The 27,484-nt window shown below is 34.1% G+C and overlaps 1 protein-coding gene across 1 annotated transcript in view; it reads right to left on the minus strand.

Annotated features, from left to right (window-relative positions):
• The window catches only part of SGCZ (sarcoglycan zeta), a 1,170,111-nt gene that overhangs the window by 483,129 nt on the left and 659,498 nt on the right, over positions 1 to 27,484 (minus strand). Inside the window, exon 2 of the mRNA XM_032288341.1 lies at positions 19,497 to 19,691. Coding sequence (XP_032144232.1) covers positions 19,497 to 19,691 — 195 coding nt within the window. The remainder of the gene's footprint in view (positions 1 to 19,496; positions 19,692 to 27,484) is intronic.

The following is a 27,484-nucleotide window of genomic DNA, read 5'->3' on the forward strand; positions in this document are numbered from 1 at the left end:
CTGAGTCACACATTATTTTCTTCCATTAGCCATACCATTTGAAAAATTATGGCCAGACTAGTACAGCTTATCATATCTCAAAGCAGAGATCTGCATGTATAGGCTTTTAACACAAAGACTTGAATTAAAGTGAAAGAGAAGAATTTTGGGGACAACATTCAACATGAGGAATGATAAAAAAATAGGCCTAACTTTTGAATAATCATTTGTTTTAGGTAACATAGCAGTATCTAAACTATGAACAGCTGACTAGAAAGTACTTAGAATAAATTTTCTTTAAGAAACAGAGAAATCAGACATTTATATTCCACAGAGTCTCCAATAAATAATACACAGGGTTGCATTGAATTAGCTTGAACACTATGCATCCCTGTGGAACAACTCACTGCATGTAATTGCATGAACAAGTGAAGGAAACGTATTTGTTATTTACTTTTGATGTGACTAAGCAAGATATTTTATATTTGATATTCTCCAAAGAGGAGGCCAGATCTCTCCTAAATGTAAGGATTTGGTTTTGGTTGAATTTTATATTGGTGAAAGTTCGCAAGGCATATGCAGTTTTGAGTTTTTGTCTGCCTTTAATCTCAGTATTTCTCCATTTGATAAATTATTACTGAAAAATTACTTTAAAAGTATAGACCATATGAGTACAGAATTACCCAAGAACTAGGGGATTAGCAGTAGGAAACCTAATAGACACTGAGGTTCATAAAACTCAGGAAGGATTTTTTTTTTTTTTTTGCAATTCTAATAAAGTAGACTACAGTGATTTAAGAGTGGAGCATACTGAAATAAAAGTGATGTGTCAATAAATAATGTTTGGTCTTTCACAAATTTTGCTGAAAATAAGACATATTTGGAAATTATTTCAGTATAATAGCATAGAATACTGCACTTGCTACTTTAAAGGTGATCTTTAGGAAGAACTGAATGTATGCCTTTTTTCCCAATGGGCACATGAAGACAGCTCTTTATATAACACATAGATTGAATTTCAAGTAGAAATCTTGATTGGGTAAAATGTATTAAAAAAAGTAAATGAAAGAGGTTGTCCCTAGAGTGGTTACAGTAGAACTACATGAGTTTGCTATTTTATGAGACTTATAAATTTATTTTGCATTTAACCAAAAGTAAAGAATATGCAAAATAGAATTATCAAGGCAAATTAAATGAAAGAAGCTTACCAATTGTGAAAGGAATCACTGTTTTAAAATATGTATATATAATCATGCACTGCCATAACAAGATTTAAGGATGGATCACATATATTACAGTGGTCTCATAAGGGCTGAAAAATTTCTGTAGCACAGTAGTGATATAACTGTAATAACACGATGTTGCAATGCATTACTCACATGTTTGTGGTGATGCTGGTGTTAACAAACCTCTTTTACTGCCAATTGCATGAAAGTATATCACTTACAATTATGTACAGTACATAGTACTTAATAATTAAAACAAACAGCTATGTTACTGGCTTATGTATTCACTGTACTATACTTTTTATCATTATTTTAGAGTACAGCCTTTCTACTTATTAAATAAAAAGCTGGTTAACTGTATAACAGCCTCTGGGAAGTCCTCCAGGAGGCTTTGTTACAGCAATTCAGAAGAAGGCATTGTTATCCTAGGAGATGACAGTTCTATGCTGGACCTAAAGACCTTCAGTGGGATAAGATGTGGAAGTGGAAGACAGTGATATTGATTATCCTGATCCTGTGTTGGCCTAGGCTAATGTATGCATTTGTATCTTGATTAAAAAAAAAAAAAAAAAAAAAAAAATTTAGAAAGAAAAAAAAAAACAAAGAAGAGAAAATAGAAAAAAGCTTATGGAATATAAATACAAATACAGCTGTACAATTTTTTGTATTAAGCATTATTACAAAATAAAAACAAGTTTTAAAAATGAAAAAGTTTATAAAGTAAAACAAGTTATAATAAGATAAAGGTTAATTTTTTAATGATCAAAGAGAAAATTTTCTTATGAATTTAGTGTAGCCAACATATCCAGGATTTATAAAGTCTACAGTAGTGGGCAGTGATGCCCTAGGCCTCACAGTTAGTTACTCACCACTCACTCCCTGACTCACCCAGGTCAGTTTCCAGTTCTGCAGGCTCCATTCATGGTAAGTGCCCTATACAAGTGTACCATTATTTTTTAACTATATATTTAGGTATACCACCTATTTACTATACCTTCCCCATGCTTAAATATGTATTACAATTGCTGACAGTATTAGTACAGTAACATACTATATAGGTTTTTAGCCTAGCAGCAAAAGACTAGACCATATAGCCTAGGTGTTTAGACTATACCATCTAGACTTGTGTAAGTCTACTCTATGATGTTCACACAAGGATAACATTGTCTAACAACACATTTCTCAGAGTGTATCTCCATCATAAAGCAACATAGGAAGGTATAAGTGTATCACAGTAGGTGCAGGAATGACACCTGATTACTGGGAGGAAGAGTCAAGTCTGTTCACCTTTATAGTACCAAAGAAAACATAATTGGGATGGCCAAGTTTGGCTTCTTTGCACCCAATAGGAAAATGCAGCTTTTAAGTTGCTAGTTACATAGCCTATTTCCTAGGAACTAAATTCATTTTAATATGCAAATAATTGGTGAGGAGCATTAAAATACATATCAAATATCCAATCTTCATAACTAACGATTGGGTTCCTATACAGGTTTTTTCAGGTTGGTAAGATTTTTTTTCTTCTTGTGCTTGGTACAATCTTTTGCAGATAGACATCAGAAAAATGAAATATGGCTGGTCTGAAATCAGGTATATCTTTAGCAAAATATGGATTAATCTATCTTGGCAGGTTTGAAAGTCTCCTTTCATCTTGAAGAAATTAGTCTGTTACTTTGAAAATGGAATAGTTATTTCTAATTGTCAGTGAAGTGTAACCAACAGCACAGAAACATGGGTTTTAAATTAACATCATATTATTTTTAAGTAGAATTTTTACTTCATAAGATCTGTAAAATGTTTAGATTTTCACTGATAATACTTTTTAAATTTTAGAGAAAATAATCAAAACCACTTATATAAAACATAGGAAAATGAAATTCACATATTTCCAAATACATTTTGCTTTTTATTTTTAGATTATAAAAAACATATTCATTGAATATAAATGACCAAAAACACAAGCAGAGAATTGGGGGGAAAAAAAAAAACTTCTAAGAGTGCCAATAGACATATTTACTATTCAACATTTAGATTTTTGGCTTAATATATTTTTCTGATCAATTATTTGTAGAGGCTTGAAGTGAATTTGCATACATTATTTTGAATCTCATTTTTTCATTTTATACTGTCCCATATTTATTCAAAATTATTAATATTCCTTGGACAATTGATTTTAATAATTAATTTTACAAATATAAATGCATTATTGCATCTTTAATTCTTCTCCTTGTTTAGACTTTTACATTACCTCATATAAAAATGAGATGCACTTCATTGGACATAAATTTTTCTTCACCTTTCTGATTATTTTTTAGGGTACATACATGATACTGCAATTATCCTTTAAAGACCTGACATTCTAAGAATGGTATAAATTTCAAATTGTTCTTCAAAAAGGTAAGGAAAAATTCACCTGTATTACCAAATATGACTATACAATCATTATGTATTGTCATTATTTTAAAGAAGATTTCAGAGTAGTTAACTTTAAATGGTGGGATATCAAGTGATTGGAAAGTACATATGTTGTATATTTGTATCTAAATATAAATACACACACAAGTACATATACACACATACATTATTAAGGTAGAGCTTTTGAAGGATGTCTTATTTCTATGATTAAAATATTTAAAAAAGGGAAAAAAGATAACTTGAGAAGTTTGAAAGTATTATTTAAAACTAACAACATCAAATGCTGATGGAAGTGTGAGGCAACAGGAACTCTCATTCATTACTGATGGGAATGCAAAATCATACAGCCACTTTGGAAGACAGTTGACACTTTCTCATAAAGCTGAAAATACTCTAACCATGCAATTCAAATTGTGCTTCTTTGGATTTACTCAAAGAGGTTAAATACTTATTTCTATACTCTTATCTACATGTGAAAATCTGTGACAGCTGTACTTATAATTAACAAAATCTGGACGCAACCAAGATGTTCTCAATTAGGAGAGTGGATAAAAAACTATGGGACATTTGGATGATAGAATATTATTCAATGCAGAAAAGAAATGAGATATTAATCCCTAAAATATATGGAGAATCTGTAAAAGTAATTGCTAATTGACAGAATCCAATCTGAAAAGGCTACATGCTGTGTGATTCCAACTATATGACATCCTGGAAAAGGCGTAACTTGGGACAGAGTAAAAGAGTCAATGGTTAACAGAGGTTAGAGAGAAGAGGGATGAATAGGTAGAGCACAGAGAATTTTTAGGGCAGTGAAACTATTCTATAATGGACTATAATTGTGGTCACATGTCATACATCTTTGTATTAAGATATGGACACAGGTCATATATCTTTCAAACTCATAGAATGTTTAATACAAAGATGAAGCTTAATGTAAACCCCGGACATTGGGTGATACTGATGTGTCAATGTAGGTGTATCCATTGTGACAATGTATCACTTTGGTATGAGATGTTGATAGTGGTTCAGGCTGTGGTTGTGAGATTGCAGGAGTATACGGAACATCTCTATACTCACTATCCAATATTGCTGTAAAACTAACACAGCACTAAAAGTAAAGTATATTTCAAATCTTTTTAAAAAAAATATGTAACTGGAGTGTAAATTAGTTCAACCATTGTGGAAGACAGTGTGGCGATTCCTCAAGGACCTAGAAATAGAAATTCCATTTGACCCAGCAATCCCATTACTGGGTATATATCCAAAGGATTACAAATCGTGCACACGAATGTTCATTGCAGCACTGTTTACAATAGCAAAGACCTGGAACCAACCCAAATGCCCATCAATGATAGACTGGATAGGGAAAATGAGGCACATATACACCATGGAATATTATGCAGCCGTCAAAAACGATGAGTTTGGGTCCTTTGTAGGGACATGGATGAACCAGGAAACCATCATTCTCAGCAAATTGACAGAAGAGCAGAAGATCAAATACCACATGTTCTCACTCATAGGCGGGTGTTGAACAATGAGAACACATGGACACAGGGAGGGGAGCACTACACAGTGGGGTCAGTTGGAGGGAAATAGGGGAGGGATGGTGGGGGGTGGGGAGGTGGGGAGAGATAGCAAGGGGAGAAATGCCAGATGTAGGTGATGGGGAGGAAGGCAGCAAATCACACTGCCACGTGTGTACCTATGCAACAATTTTGCATGTTCTTCACATGTACCCCAAAACCTGAAATGCAATAAAATAAATGGGAAAAAATATATGTAACTGTTTTTTTAGTTTACATTTTTAGGATACAGGTACTAGGGAAGTGGAGCCTATCCATCCCCTGAATCTTGAACTGCACTTGTGACTTTGGCCAATATAATACCAGATGTTGAGGCAGATCAATTTTGGGTCCAGGCATTATATATCTTGCATATTTCTATACTTTTTCTTGAAACTTTTCTGCTAAAAATGGATAGTGTTCTGGAGGATGAAAGACATGAAACTCAATCACTGAAGCCAACAGTGAAATGATTGCCAAATGTACAAATGAGGCCATTTAAACCAGCTAGCCCCAAGATGAGCAGGAAGCTTACTGAAGACCCATAAAGGAGACCATGCCAACATCATCTAAACCTACAGGCATTGCCCACTTCACCTAGAGATTCCTGAGCTAAATGAATGTTCATTGATGGAAGCCACTGAATTCGTGATTTTTACATACCATTCTGGCAATATTCTACCTACTTAAAATGCCTGTTATTATACAAAAAGCTGAGCATGCCTGTAATTTCACAGACTATTGAAACATGTAATACACTATTTTTCATTTGCATGAGGTTCAGCAAAAGTTATAGAAAGTGCCATGATTTTATAATTTTATTATAATTGATAGTAGATAATGAATCTCAAGAAAAATGAATCTCAAGTAAAAATGTAGCAACAGATACGAATTGTTAACAAAGATATTAAGCTATTTTCATTGAAAAGTTAAAAAATTGATTTTATGTCTCTATAAAAATTTATGAGAACTTATATGTGAATTTATTAAATCATTTTCAAATAAGAGAATATGGCCAGGTAGGAAAATTACCTTTTTGCTCAATCAACATATGAATAATATCAACATAAGAATGATTCCCAAAGAGGAAGAACGAATTTGGCCTACTGTGTTAGATTATTAAGGATTCATATATTATCTAATTCACTTATTAACTATGTTAAATTGGGAAAAAATGTGTATTTTATATATAGAGATATTAATATGTATCTCATAGGAATGCCATATTGTATGAGAAAAAAAGAGATGGTGCACAGTGTTTCAGGAGTACTTCTTCCTTTCCTTCTTGACTAACATTAGCATTCTGTTTTTTCAAGAACCTAAGTATTCATACACTTTACAAAAATTTATAAAAGCTGTTGAGGTATAATATTGTGAATTTCGTTTAATTTATGTGGTGCATACAATTTTTTTTAAATTTTACTTGAAAGCAAAGTTCTTAAAGAAACATAAAGTGTCAACATTTCTTTTAATCAGGAATGAAACATACCTGAAAAAAACAACTAATTGAAAAATAAGTTCCACTGATAAAATTGCAACTCACTCGGAGCTGGATTAAAATGCATATTATAATAGAGAAAGGTGCATTTTAAATGTTGTTTAAGCAATTATGTTGCTTTGCAAAATCATGTAGTTTGGACAATAATACACATTAAAAACAAATACCTCAGTTGGTAATACATAAACACACTCACATCTATTTAGGTCACATACAGACAGATATTTAGACTTTATACTTCCTTTCACTGAATTACACTGGTAAGAAAAACCTGATCAGTTTATGCAAAGCATTTTAACAAATGTTAGATGCTTTGGCAGTTTAGTTCAAGTCAAGAGGGAATAAAGAGATATCAGAGCTAAGAGAGGCTTAGCATATTTGAAAATTTCCTAAGCCCAGAAAAATAAAAAATTTTGGATGGAAAAACATGTCAATTGTGAGAAAGCAGATATGGACTCCTTTAATGGCATAACTTGATTACAGAATTTGAAAGACAAGTTGAATTACTGTTAAATCTTCTTGGAAATGTGTCATGGCCCATCACCAGTGTTTCTGGGAATGGAGTGGTTACCTACTCAAAAGCTTCAACTATCAGCAGATATAAAGAGCTGTTAGCACAGAGTAATTATTTAGAAGAGGGCTTTAGTGGTGATTTCCCAGATATATTAAATATATACTGACATAGACTGAAAACTAAATCTAATTTTAATAAATAGTACAAATACTCATTAGGTCCGAGATGAGTTTACAAACTAGCAAAAAAGGACAGTGATGCTATTATTCAAAATAATAAATGCATAGAAATTCTTGCACAATAAGATTTTTATTAGTATTATATTTGCCTGAAAACAACAAATACGAGAATATTTCAATTATGCTTTTGAAAAGCAAATGCTTACTTTTTTAAAAAATAAAATAGCAAAAACATTAACCCTTCTTAAGATTACTTTTCTTTCATTTTAAAACTTAAAATTCTTCTCCTAAATGCCCTACTAAAAGAGTCATATTATTTAAGATATACTATATGCTATTACTTGCAGAAATAAGTATATATGTGGAGATAACACACATATTTCATTAAGTTCAATGTATTTTTTTGTTTTTTAGACAGTTTCGCTCTTGCTGCCCAGGTTGACGTGCAGTGGCACAATCTTGGCTAACTGCAACCTCCGCCTCCCAAGTTCAAGCTATTCTCCTGTCTCACTCTCCCAAGTAGCTGGGATTACAGGCATGCACCACCACACATGGTTAATTTTGTATTAACAAAATTTCACAATGTTTACCAGCCTGGTTTCGAACCCCTGACCTCAGGTGATCCACCCTCCTGGACCTTCCAAAGTGCTGGGATTACAGGCGTGAGTCACCTCACCCAGCCAATTCAATGTGATTTAATCTATTCTATTTCCTGGCTATGAGCCATCCACAAGTGCAAATAGTTTTAATTTCCTGGACTTCTGTCCCTTCTTACAGACAACAAAGATCACTGAATTAAAGTTTTCCCCAACTCTAGTCTATTATACAATGTATCAGACCTATCAACTAACAAATCTATAATTTCTGCAATTTTTTTGTTCAACAGCTAATTTTCATAATCCTTCATTTCCTCTGGCAACATTTCTAGTATTCTAATGAACTTCATTTTACACTTGCTATGTATTTGTGATTTATCTTATGCCACAATTTTTGCAGTTTATTTCAGTAAAAAGAACTTGTCACTTGGTAGTTGTTTGCACTTGGATAAAAATGACTGAATATTTCTTTATAAAGTCAAGGAAAGGAAATGTACTGCCAGGCTAAGACTAAGCATGAAAGTTATCATCTGAGAGGGACAATTTGTCAGAAAATCATGAGGAGGTGCATATGGAAGGGTATAATGGAAGCAGTCTTGCAACATTAACGACATCATTCACTCTTATCAAGCCTGTAATAAATCCACACACACTTCACTGAAGGGCAGTGCCGTCTCTGCTGCTGATGCTCAGACAGAGCTGTAGTCCCGCCCTAGAAGGTGGAGGTCTGTCTCATCTCCAGGGCAAGTGCCCTGAGGTGTGTGCTGAGGAATGAACTGGGAAAATGGAAACGGCAGCCCAGAAAGGTGGACAAAAACTGAACTTAAATCACCCCCAGAGTGGTTTCTTATCATGGCCAATTAGTTACTACTCAGCAAAATATAGTTTAACTAGCGTGAAGACTAAATTGCAATCACAGGGATAAAATAGCTTTCTGAAAATCATTGTTTCTTTTATAAAGGTGCCATTAATAAATGTCATTGTAGTATCCAGAAATTATAATGCCTGCTCTGTTAAACTCAAAAGTGTACTCATACTTGGCACTTACAGAGCAGTTTTAACCATTCGAATTACTCACTAGCTATGAGCGATTATATACATTTCTCCATTAAATTAATAAAGTTTGAAGGTATTAAGTTATCTTTTGCCCAAGTTCAAAATATAATTAATAAGCAGAAATATTGTATTTATATATTTAATGGTGTTGTATGAAACCACTGAGTTTTTCCATGTAAAGGAGATAAACCCTTTAATGAAGGATATTTTTAAAAAGAATTTTAGTTTAATTTTAGTAGCATTAATACAATAAAATGTGGTGGAATCTCTGAAACTATATAGCCATGCTTTTAATCTTGTTCATTAGAGTAACCTTGGGAAGTTTATATAATTTCCCTAAGTTTCTGCCTTTACATCTGCCAAAGGGGATACAGTATTTGCTTTGCAGTATTGTGAAATCCCATAAAGTCTGGCCTATATTGCATATAATCTTGCTGAATAAATCATCTGCCAAATAAATATGGGCTCCCTGGCATCTTAAACTTTTCTCTCATATTTAAATGGTTATAGCCTAAAAGTTATAATTGAGAGTATTTTATAAGATAATTCACAATATAACATCCTAATCAGGTAATAATTTGATACTCTGTTCATTAAAGAAACCCGGAATATTTAGAATCAACACAGAAATTCCAATCTATTACCCAGACAATTTGTAAGTATTATATTTTTCAAGATGTTCCAAAAGGAGATTATCTCTCTCTGACAAATAAGCTCCCTCATTCAGACCAGACAGAAAGGTTGCTTTCAGGCAATACAGATTTTCATAATTTGCTTAATATCATCAAAATAACAATGACGGTTGGCAGCTTAACTGTTCCTCTTAGAAGTTTATGTAAACCATTTTTATATCTCAGCACCAAATTATAATTTCATAAGGAATCACTTTTATGCCTTCATCAAGGACATAAGCCATTCTTCCTGGCCAAATGTATCATACAGAATAACTTTCATTAGTCACAGCTAATAATGCATGGAAATAATATTTGTTCTTGTACTTCACTGGCACTAATTGCATGCTTACTCTAAGGTCTGTTTTAAGGAGCTTTTACAAGTGTTCGCTCACATAATGCTTCTAATATCTCCGTGAGGTCAAAACTATTATCACCTTTTTACAGATGAAGAGCGGAAGCCAGAGAGGTTAAGCAATCAGCACAAGGTAACCGTGCTAAGAAGCTAGTCCTGGAGCCATAATGTGAATCTCCAAAGCTCATGTCCAAAACCATCAATCAGGTTAACATCAACAATCATGTTAATATTATCTGTATTATCAATTTTGTTAATAACATCCATATTAACAATCTTGTTAATATCATTTGTATTTACAAGATTATAAACTCCTTCACTTATTTATTAATGCATATTTATTGAGGTCCTTTTATGTGTCTAGGAATATTTTATGCTCAACTTTAATAGAAAGAGTCAATTCAGTTCACATGGTAGATAAAATCTTTGTGAAGATGGAACAGCAGAATATGTCTGATAATAGTAAAGTCTAAGTTGTTAGTATATGTAAGGCACTTCTGGAACACTTTTATTATTTTAATTCTTTTCCTTTCAACACCAGTCTAATGAAATATAATACACCTATTCTATAGAGGAATAAACTGAGCCACAGTCTAAATAACTTGCACTAGGTAACAGAACTAATAAATGGGAAAGCCAGGACTAGGATAAAAAAAGGTTTAGCTCCAGGGCTCATACTTTGAACCACTGCTTAAAGGTCGTTTAGAGATGGTTTTAGCAGTATCAGCAACCTAATGAATTCTTGCAATCAACAGCAATTTTGTGTAAGGAAATATACCACTGGCAGGGAAGAGAAGCTCCCATTTTGCTCCCTGATTATATAACATTTATCATATAAAAATGAATTAATTGTACGTTTTTTTTCTTATTGTACTTTAAGCTCTGAGGTACATGTGCACATCCCAAATGCTTGTTGCATAGGTACACACATGCCATGGTGGTTTGCTGTTTCCCTCACCCCATTGCCTACATCAGAGATTTCTCCCTGTGTTTTCCCTCCCCCTCCTCCCCTCCTTCCACTGTCCGTTCCCCGTACCCTCCCTGCTACCTATCCCAGTGTGTCATGCTCCCCTCCCCATGCCTACATGTTCTCATTGTTCAACACCTGCCCATGAGTGAGAGCATGCAGTGCTTGGTTTTCTGTTCTTGTGGCAGTTTGCTGAGAATGATGGTTTCCAGATTCATCCATGTCCCTACAAATGACACAGACTCAGTTTTTTATAGCTGCATAGTATTCCATGGTGTATATGTGCAACATTTTCTTTGTCCATTCTATCATTGATGGGCATTTGGTTTGGTTCCAGGTCTTTGCTATTGTAAACAGTGCCACAGTGCAAATATGTGTACATGTCTTTATAATAGAACAATTTCTAATCTTTTGGGTATATACCCAGTAATGGGATTGCTGGATCAAATTAAATTTCTATTTATAGATCCTTGAGGAATCGCCACACTGTCTTCCACAGCAGTTGAACTAATTTACACTCCAACCAACATTTTAAAAGTGTTCCTATTTCTCCACATCCTCTCCAGCATCTGTTGTCTCCAGATTTTTTAATGATCGCCATTCTAAGTGGTGTGAGATGGTATCTCAATGTGGTTTTGATTTGCATTTCTCTAATGATCAGTGATAAGCATTTTTCACTATTTTTGTTGGTGCATAAATGTCTTCTTTTGTAAAGTGTCTGTTCATATACTTTGCCCACTTTTTGATGGGGTTGTTTTTTTCTTGTAAATCTGCTTTAGTTCTTGGTAGATTCTGGATATTAGCCCTTTGTCTGAAGGGTAGATTGCAAACATTTTTATCTATTCTGACATTGTTGGATATACAAAAAAGATACCAATTTATTTGTGGGGTTTTGAGAAAATGAATACTTAAGAGGTAAAAGCATGAGGTTCTGAATGTTAAAAATCTAGAATCTATGTTCTATCAAAATTCCATGATAATGTACATAACAAAACATACACCCCTGATTTTACTCCTGTGAGCTCCTTAAATGAAATTTCTCCCTTTTTCTAGTTTCTGCTGTTATTGACCCTTTTCAGCTTTCATTCAGTAACTGGAGAATAGATTATCATTAGTGGGGGCTTATTTTGTTTGGTATATATGCCTGTGCGTGTGTATGTGTATTTTTTAAAAATCAAAGTAAGTTCATAGAATCACAAATATCCTACATATAAGACCAAAGTGGGTCAACATTTTTCTCGAGAAATTGTTGTACTCCATTGATTTCAATTGTTAAGTGAAGAGGCATTTGGGGGGGAATTATGTCTGATTTTGCTGGGTAGGCTGAGGTTCTACTGCAGCTGGTGAGGCTGGAAGTATTGAAAAAGTTATTTTCTCTCCCTGTTAAAGGCCAGATTACTTTTTTCTAGAGAGGTTGTAAAGAAATGTTATCACAGAGGCTTGGGTGCTTGGTAGTAATTTGCCAGTTAATTGCCAGCCAATGCCGCCTGTTAATTAATAGTGTATCTTATCTTAAGGAAGGGTAGTATAGAAAATAGCGACTGTAAGAGTGTGTGTGTGTGTGTGTGTGTGTGTGTCTAAAATAGAAAAGACAAGTTTTACAGTAATTATTACAGAGGAAGTCAGACAGAGCTAGTTACCGGAGCTTCAGAGGACTATACTTTTACTAAAAAACTATCTTACCAAAGTGCTTTGGGATTTGTAGAGAAAATATGCTGTTTTTCTTCCTATCAGGGGAAGCTGGCCACCGTAGATTAAAGGTATGAACAGACTTGAATAATGCTACTTTGTCCATAGGTGAGGGGTACATTTAGCTAAAAATGGAAATGGATCAGAATCTGAAACAGTTTACAGAAAGAACAAGTGAAAAAATTAAAACATTAAATTTGAAGATCCCCCTACTAAAAGTGAACTTACACATTTACAAATTACAAATGGTCTACGAAAAATAATGTATCAACTACTATGTGCTCAACCAAGGTATCAAGAAATATAAGAACAGCTTCTGCTCCCTAGGGAATTTACACTTCAAAGGGATAAGGAAATGTGGGGAGGCTGAAAGAGAAGAGGTACATATTTGGATAAACCATATGATTATATTTCTATCAACATAGTAAATCCTATCACAGAGATAAGATACATGAATACAGACATATGAATATAAATAAACAAAAGAATAAATCTGCTAGAAAAAGCCACATAAATAAGGAAAGAAACAAAAAATAAATAAGGAGGATTATTATGAGATAGATAGGTGATCAGATTTGTAGCTTAAGAGGTAACAAGTTAGTTTAGCTGGGAATTAATTGTTAAGAGTTAAGTTGGTAAGGTCAACAAAAGAAACTCCTCACAAGTTGCTAGTGGTGGTATAAATTGATACAATCATTTTAGGGGAAAAAAGGTGCTATTGAAGGTCAAGATTCCCCGAACTTACATCCTAGATTCTAGAACCTGGAGGAACTCTTGTACTTGTGAAAATGTAATGACCAAAACTGACATACAAGAATGTTCATAAGATCATTGGTTGTGATAGCAAATTAAACAACAAAAATACAGTGGAAAAATTTTGCAAAATTTTTTCCCCATTCTCTTGGTTTCTGATTCACTCTAATGATGGTTTCTTTTGCTGTTCAGAAGCTCTGGAGTTTAATTAGATGCCATTTGTCTATCCTGGCTTTTATTGCCATTGCTTTTGGTGTTTTAGTCATGAAGTCCTTGCCCATGCCTATGTCCCGGATGGTTTTGCCCATGTTTGCTTCTATTGTTTTTATGGTGTTAGGTAATCTACCCATTTGACAAAGGGCTAATATCCAGAATCTATAAAGAACTGAAACAGATATACAAGAAAAAAAACAAACAACCCCATTCAAAAGTGGGCAAAGGATATGAACAGACACTTTTCAAAAGAGGACATATATAAGGCCAACAAACATATAAACATATGAAAAAATGCTCACCATCACTGGTGATTAGAGAAATGCAAATCAAAACCACACTGAGATATCATCTCACGCCAGTGAGAATGTCAATCATTAAAAAATCAGGAGACAACAGATGCTGGAGAGGATGTGGAGAAATAGGAACACTCTTACACAGTTGGTGGGAGTGTAAATTAGTTCAACCATTGTGGAAGACAGTGTGGCAATTTCTCAAGGATCTAGAAATAGAAATTCCATTTGACCCAGCAATCCCACTATTGGGTATATACCCAAAGGACTATAAATCCTTCTACTATAAAGACACATGCACACGTATGTTCATTGCAGCCCTATGTACAACAGCAAAGATCTGGAACCAACCCAAATGCCCATCGATGGACAAAGAAAATGTGGCACATATACACCATGGAATACTACACAGCCATAAAAAAATGATGAGTTCATGTCCTTTGTAGGGACTTGGATGAATCTGGAAACCATCATTCTCAGCAAACTGACCCAAGAACAGAAAGCCAAGCACCGTATGTTCACTCACAGGTGGGTGTTGAACAACGAGAACACATGAACTCAGGGAGAGGAGCATCACACACAGGGGACAGTTGGGGGGGGTAGGGGAGAGACAATGGGGGGGGGGGGGGAGGGGGGGGTGGGGAGGAATAACATGGGGAGAAATGCCAGATATAGTATGCACCTAAGTTAAAATAAATTATTTTTAAAAAATACACTGGAAACAACTTAGGAGAAGAAATAAATAAGATTTGTTCATTCAATGAAATTTATAGCAGTAAATAAATGAATTGCAGATGCACAGGGATAATATATCGTGTATTAAAAACAATATAATGGATTAATTTTATACAAGCAAATATGCACATACATGAAACCACATAAAAGCAGGGAAAGCATTCAGGATTGTGGCTATCTACATAAAGTTAGAAGATATTGGTAAAGTTTGTTTTTTCTTTTGTAGGATGAAATATTTCATAATAAATAGTGTCAGTGATGACAGCTGTCATACCACTGCTATGTGTGGGGTCTAAATGCAGGGTCTGCTGAGAATTATGAAACCTGGTGTTCTGAGCCCCAAACTGTGTTTTCCAATTTAATAAATATCATTGCATAGATCAGGGGAGCATCTCCTGTGCTTATGAGGTCTTAACCAGCAATAGGACACTTGGGATTGCTGGTAGTCCCTGCCATCAATTCTTTCCAACTCAAGATAGCATAAAGGGTGACTAAAGTCAACAATAACTTACTGTACATTTTAAAATAACAAAAATAGTATAATTGGATTGTTTGTAACACAGAAGATAAATGCTTGAGACAAAAGATACCCCATTTACCCTAATGTGATTATTATACATCGTAAGCCTTTATCAAAATACATTATGTACCCTATAAATATATACTCCTACTATGTACCCTCAAAAATTAAAAATTAATAAAATTTAAAACATATTTGAAATATTAAAACTATACAGTGACTTCATGGGATGATTTTCTTATCAATGAAAGGAGCATTTAAGCAGATGGCAAGTGACCAAATGGAGTAAATTAAAGTGACCTCTTGTAATATACAGATCATTGTTCTACCAATTCCCTTTCAATCCAAAATGAGTGTGATATTCAGTTATTTTCTTGGGATTTTCTTTTAGCCAACTTTCATCCCACTGATCATGCAAGCATCTGAGAATTATTTTCCCAATTTTTCCAATTAATCGATTGCTTCAATTATTACCCATGTCTGAGTATTCTTGACTTCTAAGTCATGGCATTCATGAATTTGCTCTCCCCATTTGCTTATTAATATTATTTATATTTCCCTTCCTTTTTTTTACTGGCTAGTTAGCATGTCTAACAGAATTATATCAGCCAGAGGCCACCAACCCTTAGTTGGTTTTTTGTTCTCAAAATCAGTATTTTATTATTGTATCAATCTTCTATTCTCCAATATAGAGCTAACTTACTTAGAATGAGTCTTGAGACTAGAAAAGAATACTGCCTCAGCAAAATTCCTGGATTTGATAGACCTGCTAGACTCGTCTATTTATGCTAACCGCAAAGATATTACAGTAATCAACCAAATAGCAACTGAATACAGGGAAATGGGTTATACTGATCTCAGCAAAATGAAGTTTCAAAGTTTCCCTCTTCAACTCTTACCTATATTTATCTGCTTTCATAGCCAGATAGCTAGGAAATTATTTATTTCTATCCTAAATCTTTCATCCTATAGTATAAAGTCATTTGTTTCTTTTTTTTTTTTTTTTTTTTTTTTTTTTTTGGTTCTCTACAACTGAGTATCTCAATAAGTGGAATAATTTTATTTTGTACAAAATAAAAAACACAAATTGTTTCCAAAAAATCAAGGGCATATCAATCATGCACATCACATACAATACCAGTCATACTGATGGACTCCAACAAGCATCATAAAACACGTTGGCAGCTATCCTTGCTATGCTAAAAATATAATATTTTGATAAAAATAATGTCCCCAGTTTGCTCAAATAAAAGACGTTAACAGCCACATATTTCTCTGTGTTGGATGGCAATAGTTATAATGAAAGTGAAATACATTTTGTGCAGATCAGTAGTACTCCCCAAACAATTGACACATGACTTTCTACTTATTGCAATAGTATGGCAACTAGTCTTTGGTATTCACTATATAGAAACAAACATAATGCACTATTAAAAACATAAAATTGATTTTATTTTATTGCTCTGTTGGAAGAGAACTACAAATTATTTCACAACCTTCAAGTATATACAACCTAATCTGTAGTACTCGGGACTGCTAAAGTTTGCACCTACTTAAGAAATTCTGAATTTTTTCTAAACAACTATGAATGACTACATTGAGCTAGAGAGTGTGTTACTTTACAAAGATCATGGTGATACACTCCTGAAAACTTCATCTGTGCATTTTACTTCAGTTACATGCAAATAGTTTTTTTGTGGCTGAAGGAAGGTGTTTGCCTTCTGATTATAAAAAGGTCAAATCATAATTTCTAAAAAGACATACCTCAAAGGAAAATATGATAAATAAATAAATACCAACATTCCTATGGAAACAACCCCTTTTAATTATCCCTAGGACTATGTTGCATTATAATTTACATTCTGGCCAGCTGAGGTTCAAATTAGATAGCGCCATGGGTGATAGGAACCCTGAGGCCCATGAAGATCCTCAGGACATAGGTGACTGTTTCAATTATTTCCCTTGGATGACTTATCCAGCCTTGGTGTCAGCATGGGACAACGTATTGGGAGTGTGATGCATGTAGCCATGTAATTATGCATTTAAGCCTATTTTCCTAATTAATTTAAATATGCCTGAAAAACTTACATGACTTGAACCTGAAAATTCCTGTGGTCTAGTCATTGGATATAATCAATGATCCCTGAAGTGAGAGTTGGTCCCCCCATTCACAAGCTTTTGAAAGATGTCTTTTCATAGCGAAAATCATATTGCTGAAATTTCAAAATTTGGAGAATACTACTTATCTCTTTTATAATATTAATTTTTAGTTAAAAATGAGGCTGAAAATGTTTTCAGTAACTGATAGTCGGGTTGCTATCTATAGCAGCACAAAAGAATCTGCAGGAGCATAAACATTGCTCCTACCATGTGATAAATGACTCCTGAAACACACCCAGACAGTAGTCAGAGAAGGTAAGGAGCAGAGCTGAGAAGAACAGAAACATGATGGCTAAAGTTGTTGATGTTTATGCCAAAATATTCCCTAATGAGACAGCAAAGTGGGCCAACTCTTAGACAAAGAAATGATTCAGATGCATTCCTAGAGAATCTCCTATTCAAGAATGTGCTTATTATTCTTCACCTCAATGTCTAGCCACCCACAAGAGGCCTCATACCTTGATTTCTGACCTGGAACACATATCCATGTTTAGCAAACAGTTATTATTTTTTAACTCTGGGAAAATATTGATTCCTGCTCATCTTTCTTTGATGAATATTCTTCAAAATAATTTACTGGAAAAAAAAATGAAACCATAGCTCATTTTCCTTCGTGAGTACATGCTGTTTTATTTTGATGTGCAGAGTGACACTGTTTCCTCTCTGGAAGGTCAGGCCACCTGCCCTCCCAGGCTCCTTATACAAATAATTGTGGTGCCTTACAACATGAGCTGAAGGTAGGCTCATTTTCCCTTTTGCGATTCGGTTTCCAAGTTAGAATTAGGTGTTAGTGAAGTCAAAAAGGGACAATTCTTGCTAAAGCAATAGCCAGTGAGGTTTAAAAAACAAACAAGCAAACGTAAACACCCCAATATAGGAATATCAGTGAAGTTAAAATAGCCAGCTTTAGACTCACTCCTGAGGATGCAGAGTTCTATAGAATAACAGTAGTCTGGTCACCAAGTGAAAGACACTTGCTTGTATGTATAGATATCTGAGGTTTTCAAACAAAGGCAGAATGGTTTAAAAGCAGAGTAGAAAAACTGAAGGAATCAGCCAGAAAATATAAAATGAGCTAAACTAGACTTTGCTAAAACCATAAAACTTTCCCAGATAAGTCATACTCATTGATTTCTTGTAAACTTTCATTAAATGGCAGCAAATTTCATTAATACATTACACAATTATTTTGTAATTAGTTATTTTTGTAAAAGAGTTATTTAATTTGGGCTGGGCGTGGTGATTCACGCCTATAATCCCAGCACTTTGGGAGGCCGAGGCGGGTGGATCATGACGTCAAGAGATCGAGACCGTCCTGGTCAACATGGTGTAACCTCAACTCTACTAAAAATACAAAACATTAGCTGGGCATGGTGGTGCATGCCTGTAATCCCAGCTACTCTGGAGGCTGAGGCTGGAGAATTGCTTGAACCCAGGAGGCGGAGGTTGCGGTGAGCCGAGATCGTGCCATTGCACTCCAGCCTGGGTAACAAGAGCGAAACTCCGTCTCCAAAAAAAAAAAAAAAAAAAAAAGTCATTTAATTTCTGGTTTATCTTCCATTTATGAGGGATGTGCTGTGAAACAATGGGGTCACCATCTGATGGCAATTATAGGCATTAGCCAATGTAGTTCAGGAGAAATTCCAGACTCTTAGATTCAGTCATGCAGTGCATGATATGGAAAGCAGATATAGAGATACAGAAGCATATATATTATATGAAGTAATTCAAAGGCACATGTAATTTATAATATTAATATTAATTTTAATATGAAATATCACCTCTAAAAGCAGGCTCGTTTCTTAGATTTTAAGCCACAGCAAGAAATAGTTAATACTTACTGGGTAAATGTTCTTCAAACTTTATGATGAATCAATGTACTATGTTGTCTCGTCAGGTAAATTCCTCACAATTAAATGCCAGGTAGTCATAGCATATGCATGTTAGGACTATACAAACCGAATGTAGTCTTAAAATATGATTGTCTTTGAAATTTAAAAACACACTCTTGTAAAGACTGATATGAATAACTTTTGATTAAAAAATTAAAATAACAGAGCTAGATTGTCTTTGAACCAAAAGCAATAGATGTAAAATCATAGTGGTACTTACCACAGTGAAATTCATAACTTTCAATATCCATATTGTCATGGCTAAGTTAACTATCATGGTAACCAACAGCAGAAGGACAAAGAAGTATAAGCACCTCTTTCGCCATCCATAAATTCCCACTGGGTAAAGCTGTGCATTTTCTGTCCTTGGCAGGTTATTCTGTTGTGTTGCTAGTATGTATTGTTCTCGGGTCATCTGAAAAATAAAAAAGAAAGGAAAAGAAAGAAGGAAAGAAAAGAAACATTAAAAAAATAAACCCATGATAGTTTTTTTTGGAAAAAAAAAGACACAATGTACCTTAAAATAATGGGAAGTGAGCGTTCAAATAATTGTTGTTGTGTAATTAGAATGCTACAGAAATCTTCAAATAATTTTCATCAATATAGATTTTTAGAGCTCTTTAATTCAATGTTATATCCACCAGATATACATTATTTCTAGTCAGATTTGCCCAATTTAAACAGTAAGCTTTTCTCTTGGGATGCTCAGAAGACTACCAGGTCTACCTCCAGTTACCAGTAACCAAAGAACTCTACTCATGTCCAAGTGATACAGTTTGGATCTGCGTCCCCATCCTAATCACATGTTTAATTGTAATCTCCAATGTTGAAGGTGGTGCCTAGTGAAAGGTGATGAGATCATGAGGGTGAACTTTCCCCTTTGGTGCTGTTCTGGTAATGGAGTTCTCAAGGTCTTAGTTGTTTAAGTGGGTGGCACCTCCCTACTCTCTCTTGGACCTGCTCCTGCCCTATAAGACGTGTCTGCCTTCCCTTTTCCTTCCACCATGATTTTAAGTTTCCTGAGGTCTCCCATAAGCAAAAGCCACTATGGTTCCTGCACAATCTGTAGAACAATGAGCCAATTAAACAACTTTTCTTTATAAATTACCCAGTCTCAGGTATTTCTTTATAGCAGTGCAAGAATAGATTAATACACCAAGCTGCTCTTAGACTATGCTTTACCTATTTTGCGGTAGACAGAGACTAACTACATCATGAGAATTTTCCATACCTTTCTCTAAACATGTAGGATACAAATGGTTCAGTATATATGCTTTAATAAAAATGTCAGTGAACTTTCAAGAACCTATTAAAAAAACACATTTGTGTGGATTTATTTAGACAATAGCTATCAAATTAAAAGTTTTAATTCAGAATTCTGTAGGTTTAGTTTTATTTCAATGAGTTATCAGAAAAAACACTGAACTCTAAGAACACCATATACTATACTATACTATACTATTTCATAATGTAATAAAATTAGAAGTCAGTTTTGAAAAAGATGATATTCTTCACTTTTTAATTCTATATTTAAATTGAATGCATAAATTCAGGTTCTAGAATTCTTTCAATAAGCAAGTGAATTTTTTACTGTCTTATACAACTTAGAAATATAGATAAGAGTAAAAAATATGAATCAGTACTGAATATGTCTTAAGTGTACAGTTTTCAGAATAACATATTTATTACCTGAAGGATGGAAAGTGATTTTATAATTTTCTATAGGACAATAATTGTTCAGTATTATTTCTTCAGTTCTTTTCTCAGATCACTTTTATTCTATATTCATTAAATGATTAATATAACAGAAGTACTTCTGAATAAATTACACACAGGTAAAACTAGCACTAATAAGTAATTAAAATTATATGTTGTCATATAAAATATATGTACTACAAAATTATTGTAATGTTCATTGACCCAATCCTACTGCAGATAAAATATTGCGATTTTTTCTTTCCCATAGGTTTTTGAGGAACAGGTGGTACTTGATTACATGAGTAAGTTCTTTTTTTGTGATTTGTGAGATTTTTGTGCACGTATCACCTGAGCAGTATATATAGAACCTAATTTGTAGCCTTTTATCTTTCACCCACTTCTGACTGTTTCCCTGAGTCCCCAAATTTCATTGTATCATTCTTACTCCTTTGCATCCTCATAGCTCAGCTCCCACTTATGAGTGAGAACATGGAATGTTTGGTTTTCCATTCCTGAGTTACTTTTACTTCATTTAGAATAGTCTCCAATCCCATCCAGTTTGCCATGAATGCCATTAATTTATTCCTTTTTATGGCTGAGCAGTATTCTAACTACTCATACAATGCATATGCATGTATGCATGTTGGAATACTACTCAGTCATAAAAAGGAATACACACACACACACACACACACACATAAACACACCACAGCCTCTTTATCCACTCATTGACTGATGGGCATTTGGGTTGGTTCCATATTTTTGCAATTGTAAATTGTGCTGCTATAAGCATGAATGTGCAAGTATCTTTTTTTTTTTTTTTGTATAATGACTTCTTTTCCTCTAGGTAGATATCCAGCAGTGGGATTGCTGGATCAAATGAGAGTTCTACTTTTAATTCTTTAAGGAATTTCCACACAGTTTTCCATAATGGTTGTACTACTTTACATTCCCACAAGCAGTGTAGAAGTATTTCCTTTTCACCACATCCCCACCAATGACTACATTTTGATTTTTTGATTATGGCCATTCTTGAGGTAGTAATGTGGTATTGCATTATGGTTTTTATTTGTATTTCCCTGATGATTAGTGGTGTTGAACATTTTTTCATGTTTGTTGGCCATTTATATATCTTCTTTTGAGAATTGTCTATTCATATCCTTAGTCCTCTTTTTGATGGGATTTTTTTTTCTAGCTACTTTGGTTGAGTTCCTTGTAGATTCTGGATAATAATCCTTTGTTGGATGTATAGGTTGTGAAGATTTTCACTCACTCTATGATTTGTCTGTTTACTTTGCTGAGTGTTCTTTTTGCCATTCAAAAGCTCTTTGGTTTAAGTCCCAGCTATTTATCTTTGTTTTTATTGCATTTGCTTTTGGATTCTTAGTCATGAAATCCTTGCTTAAGTTAATGTCTGGAAGGGTTTTTCCCATGTTATCTTCTAGAATTTTTATAGTTTTAGGTTTTAGATTTAAGTCCTTTATCATCGTTGGTTGATTTTTGTATTAGATGAGAGAAGAGGTTCCAGTTTCGTTCTCCTATATGTGGTTTGCCAATTATCCCCACACCATTTGTTGAATAGGGTAACCTTTCCCCGCTTCATGTTTTTGTTTGCTTTGTTGAACACAAATAGACAATCTAAGGTTACACCACAAGGAACTAGAGAAAAAAGAAAAGCCAAACCCAAACACAGCAGAAGAAAGAAAATAACAAACATAAGAGCAAACATAAATGAAATGGAAACAAACAAAGAAAAATACAAAAGATACATGAAATACAAAGTTGGTTCTTTGAAAGATAAATAAAATTAGCAACCAAAAAACGAATAGTGAAGATCCAATGAAAATAGGAGATATTACAACCAACACCACTGAAATACAAAAGATCATTTAAGGCTACTATGAACATCTTTATGGGCATAGAATATAAAACCTAGAGGAGATAGATAAATTCCTGAAAATATACAGGAATTTATATTCTTGTAAAATATAAAATATATTTATATTCCTGTAAAACTACCTTAAATCAGGAAGAATTAGACACTCTAAATAGAGCGATAACAAGCAGTGAGCTTGAAACTATAATAAAAAATTACCCACAAAAAGACTCCAGGACCAGATGGATTCACAGCTGAATTCTGCCAGACATTCAAAGAAGGAATTGGTATCAATCCCACTGACACTATTCCAAAAACTAGAGAAAGAGCAAGCTGGGCACAGTGGCTCACACCTGTAATCCCAGTACTTTGGGAAGCCAAGGCAGGTGGATTACTTGAGGTCAAAAGTTTGAGGCCGGCACAGTGGCTCACACCTGTAATTCCAGCACTTTGCAAGAACATGACAGGCAGATCACAAGTTCAGGAGATCAAGACCATCCCAGCCAACATGGTGAAACCTGTCCTCACTAAAAGTACAAAAAATTAGCTGGGTGCAGTGTTGCACACCTGTAATCTCAGCTACTGGAGAGGCTGAGGCAGAAGAAACACTTGAACATGGGAGGTGGACACTGCAGTGAGCACAGATTGTACCACTTCACTCCAGCCTGGTGACAGAGCAAAACTACATCTCAAAAATAAATAAATAAATAAATAAATAAACAGTTTGAGACCAGTCTGGCCAAGATAGTAAAACCCTGTCTCCACCAAAAACACAAAAATTAGTTGGGCGTGGTGGTGGGTGCTTATAATCCCAGCTATATCGGAGGTTAGGGCAAAAGAATTGCGTCAACCTGAAAGGCGGAGATATCAGTGAGCAGAGATTGATTTCAGTGAGCAGAGATTGTGCCACTGCACTACAGCCTGGGTGACTGGGTGGCAGAGTGATACTCCCTCTCAAAAATAAATAAAAAATAAATAAGTAAAGAAAAAGAGAGATAGAAATAGAGAATCCTCCATAAATAATTCTATGAAGCCAGTATCATCCTAATACCAAACAAGGAAAGGACATAACAAGAAAACAAAAACAAAACAAAACAAAACAAAACAAAAAATAAAAAACTACAGACCAATATCCCTGATGAACACATATGTTAAAATCCCTAACAAAATACTAGCTACCCAAATCCAACAGCATATAAAATATATAATTCATCATGATCAGGTGAGTTTCATGCCAGGAATGCAATGGCTTAATATATGCAAGTCAATAAATGTGATACACCAAACAGAGACCTCGGAGGCAATGCCACACATCTACAACCATGACCTTTGACAAACCTGACAAAAACAAGCAATAGGGAAAGGATTCCCTGTTTAATAAACAGTATTGTGAAAACTGGCTAGCAGTTTGCAGAAAACAGAAACTGGACCCCTTCCTGACACTTTATGGTAAAATTAATTCCAGATGGATTAAAGACTTAAACATAAGACCTAATACCATCAAAACCCAAGAAAAAAACCTAGGCAAAACCATTCAGGACATAGGCATAGGCAAGAACTTCATGACTAAAACACCAAAAGCATTGGCAAAAAAAGGCAAAATAGACAAATGGGACCTAAATAGACTCCAGAGCTTCTGTACAGCAAAAGAAACAATCATTAGAGTGAATTGGCAACCAACAAAATGGGGAAAAATTTTTGCAATCTACCCATCTGACAAAGGGCTAATATCCAGAATCTACAAAGAACTAAAACAGATTTACAAGAAAAATAGAAACAAACCCATTCAAAAGTGAGTGAAGGACATGAACAGACACTTTTAAAAAGAAGACATTTATGAAGCCAACAAACATGAAAAAAATGCTCATCATCACTGGTCATTAGATAAATGCAAATTAAAACCACATTGAGATCCCATTACTGGGTATATATCCAAAGGATTATAAATTCTTCTATTATAAAGACATATGCACACGTATGTTCATTAAGGCATTGTTTACAATAGCAAAGACCTGGAACTAACCCAAATGCCCATCTCGATGATAGACTAGACAAGGAAAATATGGCACATATACACCATGGAATACTAGCAGCCACAAAAAACAATGAGTTTTTGTCCTTTGTGAGGACATGGACGAATCTGGAAACCATCATTCTCAGCAAACTGACACAAGAACAGAAAATAAAACACTGCATGTTCTCACTCACAGACGGGCATTGAATAATGAGAACACATAGACACAGGGAGGGGAGTATCACACACTGGGGTCTGTTGTGGGGAACAGATGAGGGACAACACAGGGTAGGGAGATTGGGGAGGGAATAACATGGGCAGAAATGCCAGGTATAGGTGACAGGGGACAGAGGCAGCAAACCACATTACCATGTATGTACCTTGCAACAATCCTGCATGATCTGCACATGTACCCCAGAACCTAAAGTGCAATAACATATATATATATATAATTTTGTGATTATATATATATATATAAATTTATATACATATATATAATTTATGTATAAATATATATATAATGTCACAAAATCATCCCAGTATAGGCAGAAAACACATTTGACAAAATCAGCATCCCTTTACGTTTTAAATCCTCAGCAAATTTGGCATACAAGGGACATACCTCAATATAATAAAAGCCATCTATGACAAACCCACAGTCAACATAATAGTGAATGGGGAAAAGTTGAAAGCATTCCCTTTGAGAACTGGAATGCCCACTCTCACCACTCCCCTTCAACATAGTACTGCAAGTCCTAGCTAGAGCAATCAGACAAGAGAAAGAAATAAAGGTCATCCAAATTAGTAAAGAGAAAGTCAAACCGTTGCTGTTTGCTGATGATATGATTATATACTTAGAAAACCCTAAAGACTCCTCCAAAAAGCTCCTAGAATGAATTCAGCCAAGTTTCAGGATATAAAAATCACATACACAAATTAGTAGTTCTGCTATACACCAACAGTGACTAAGCTGAGAATCAAATCAAGAACACGATATCTTTTACCATAGCTGCAAAAACTAAAATAAAATACTTAGAGATATACCTAACCAAGGAGGTGAAAGGCATCTACAAGAAAAACTACAAAACACTACTGAAAGAAATCATAGATGACACAAACATGAAAGAACATCCCATGCTCCTGGACGAGTAGAATCAGTGGTTGTGAAAATGACCATATTGCCAAAAGCAATCTACAGATTCAACGTTGAGAATCTTTTTATATAAATTATTTGGCTTTTCCTCTTTTTGTTTTAATTTCAAAATTACTAATAATTTCAAATTACATTAATGCACTGTTAAATATTATCTTTCCATTTTTTATCATTAAGGCATATTATGCTTCATAGAACAAAAATAGTTGAAGAAGCTATTACAATATCATAATTTTAAGTGAATTGAATATGCTGATAACAGTAGATGATTCATAGCAAGTTCTCTCATAATATGAATAACCCTATTTATCATTATTATTTAAGTTAACATTTACTAGTTCCTTAAAACTGACCATAAAGCCTTATTCCTTAATTAAGCTCTGATTTGGTGTAGATGTGAAACCCATTATGTCATTTAATATAAGTGTTAATAGCAGATGATAACTTTCCAAGGAATTGACTTTAACTGAAGAATTTGGTAGAAATTTCATAGTTTTGACAGTGGTTTTGATAATACAGAAGAGAATAGGATGAATAGAATTTGGTTAAAATGTACAAAATACAGTTCCATAGAAGGGGTCAGTTCCAGTATTTCAACAGTACAGTAGGGAAATTACAGTTAACAATAATTTATTGTTTATTTCAAAAGAGCTAGGAGTGAAGACTTGTAATGTTCCTAAGACAAAGAGAAGAAAAATGTTTGAGGTTATGACATCTTAATTGCCCTGATTTGATTATTCTATATTGCATACAGATATAAAAATATCACATCTACCCTGAAATATATACAACAAATACATATTTTGGGGTAAATACATTATATATGTGTGTACATATAGATATATATTCAGATATATATATATATATACACACACACATGCCTAATATATATGTGTATATATACAAATTATTAGAAAGCAGAATTTAAAAAACAAAGAAGATTAAAGGAACTCTGGGGACGATCACATTTACTGGGAAGAACAAAGAGTAGCAGAGAAGGGGAGGAGTAAGAATGTAAAAGGAGCCTAGGAGAAAGCAGGAGCCTGAAGGTTCCTCACTAGCCAGTAGGAGACCTTCCCTTTGTAGAGCTGATCACTGAAAATGTCCAAGTTCAGTGTTCTGACTTTTCAGATCACCAAATTCCCGTAATCTCATATTAAAGCAAAATTATTTTCTATAATGTTCCATTTCTACAAATTACATTTCAATATGAAGGTGAAATTAGTGTGCATTAGAAATAAAACTTACTCAATCTCTGAAATAAAACACACACAACTACAAAGAAAATTGTCTTTCAGTAATAAGATTGAAATATTTTGGTGAAGCAACAGAGATTCAGTAAATATCTCAAATGCCTCTCACAATTTTGAAAAGCAAATGAGATTTTAAAAAAGGCTAAAAGTTATCAAAAAATTATTGAATTAAAGCTATGCTTATCTCAAGAAATTCAATATTATTTTATTTAAT

Source organism: Sapajus apella, unplaced genomic scaffold, assembly GCF_009761245.1.
Source record: "Sapajus apella isolate SASKATOON/1434 unplaced genomic scaffold, GSC_monkey_1.0 scaffold21, whole genome shotgun sequence".
NCBI lineage: Eukaryota > Metazoa > Chordata > Mammalia > Primates > Cebidae > Sapajus > Sapajus apella.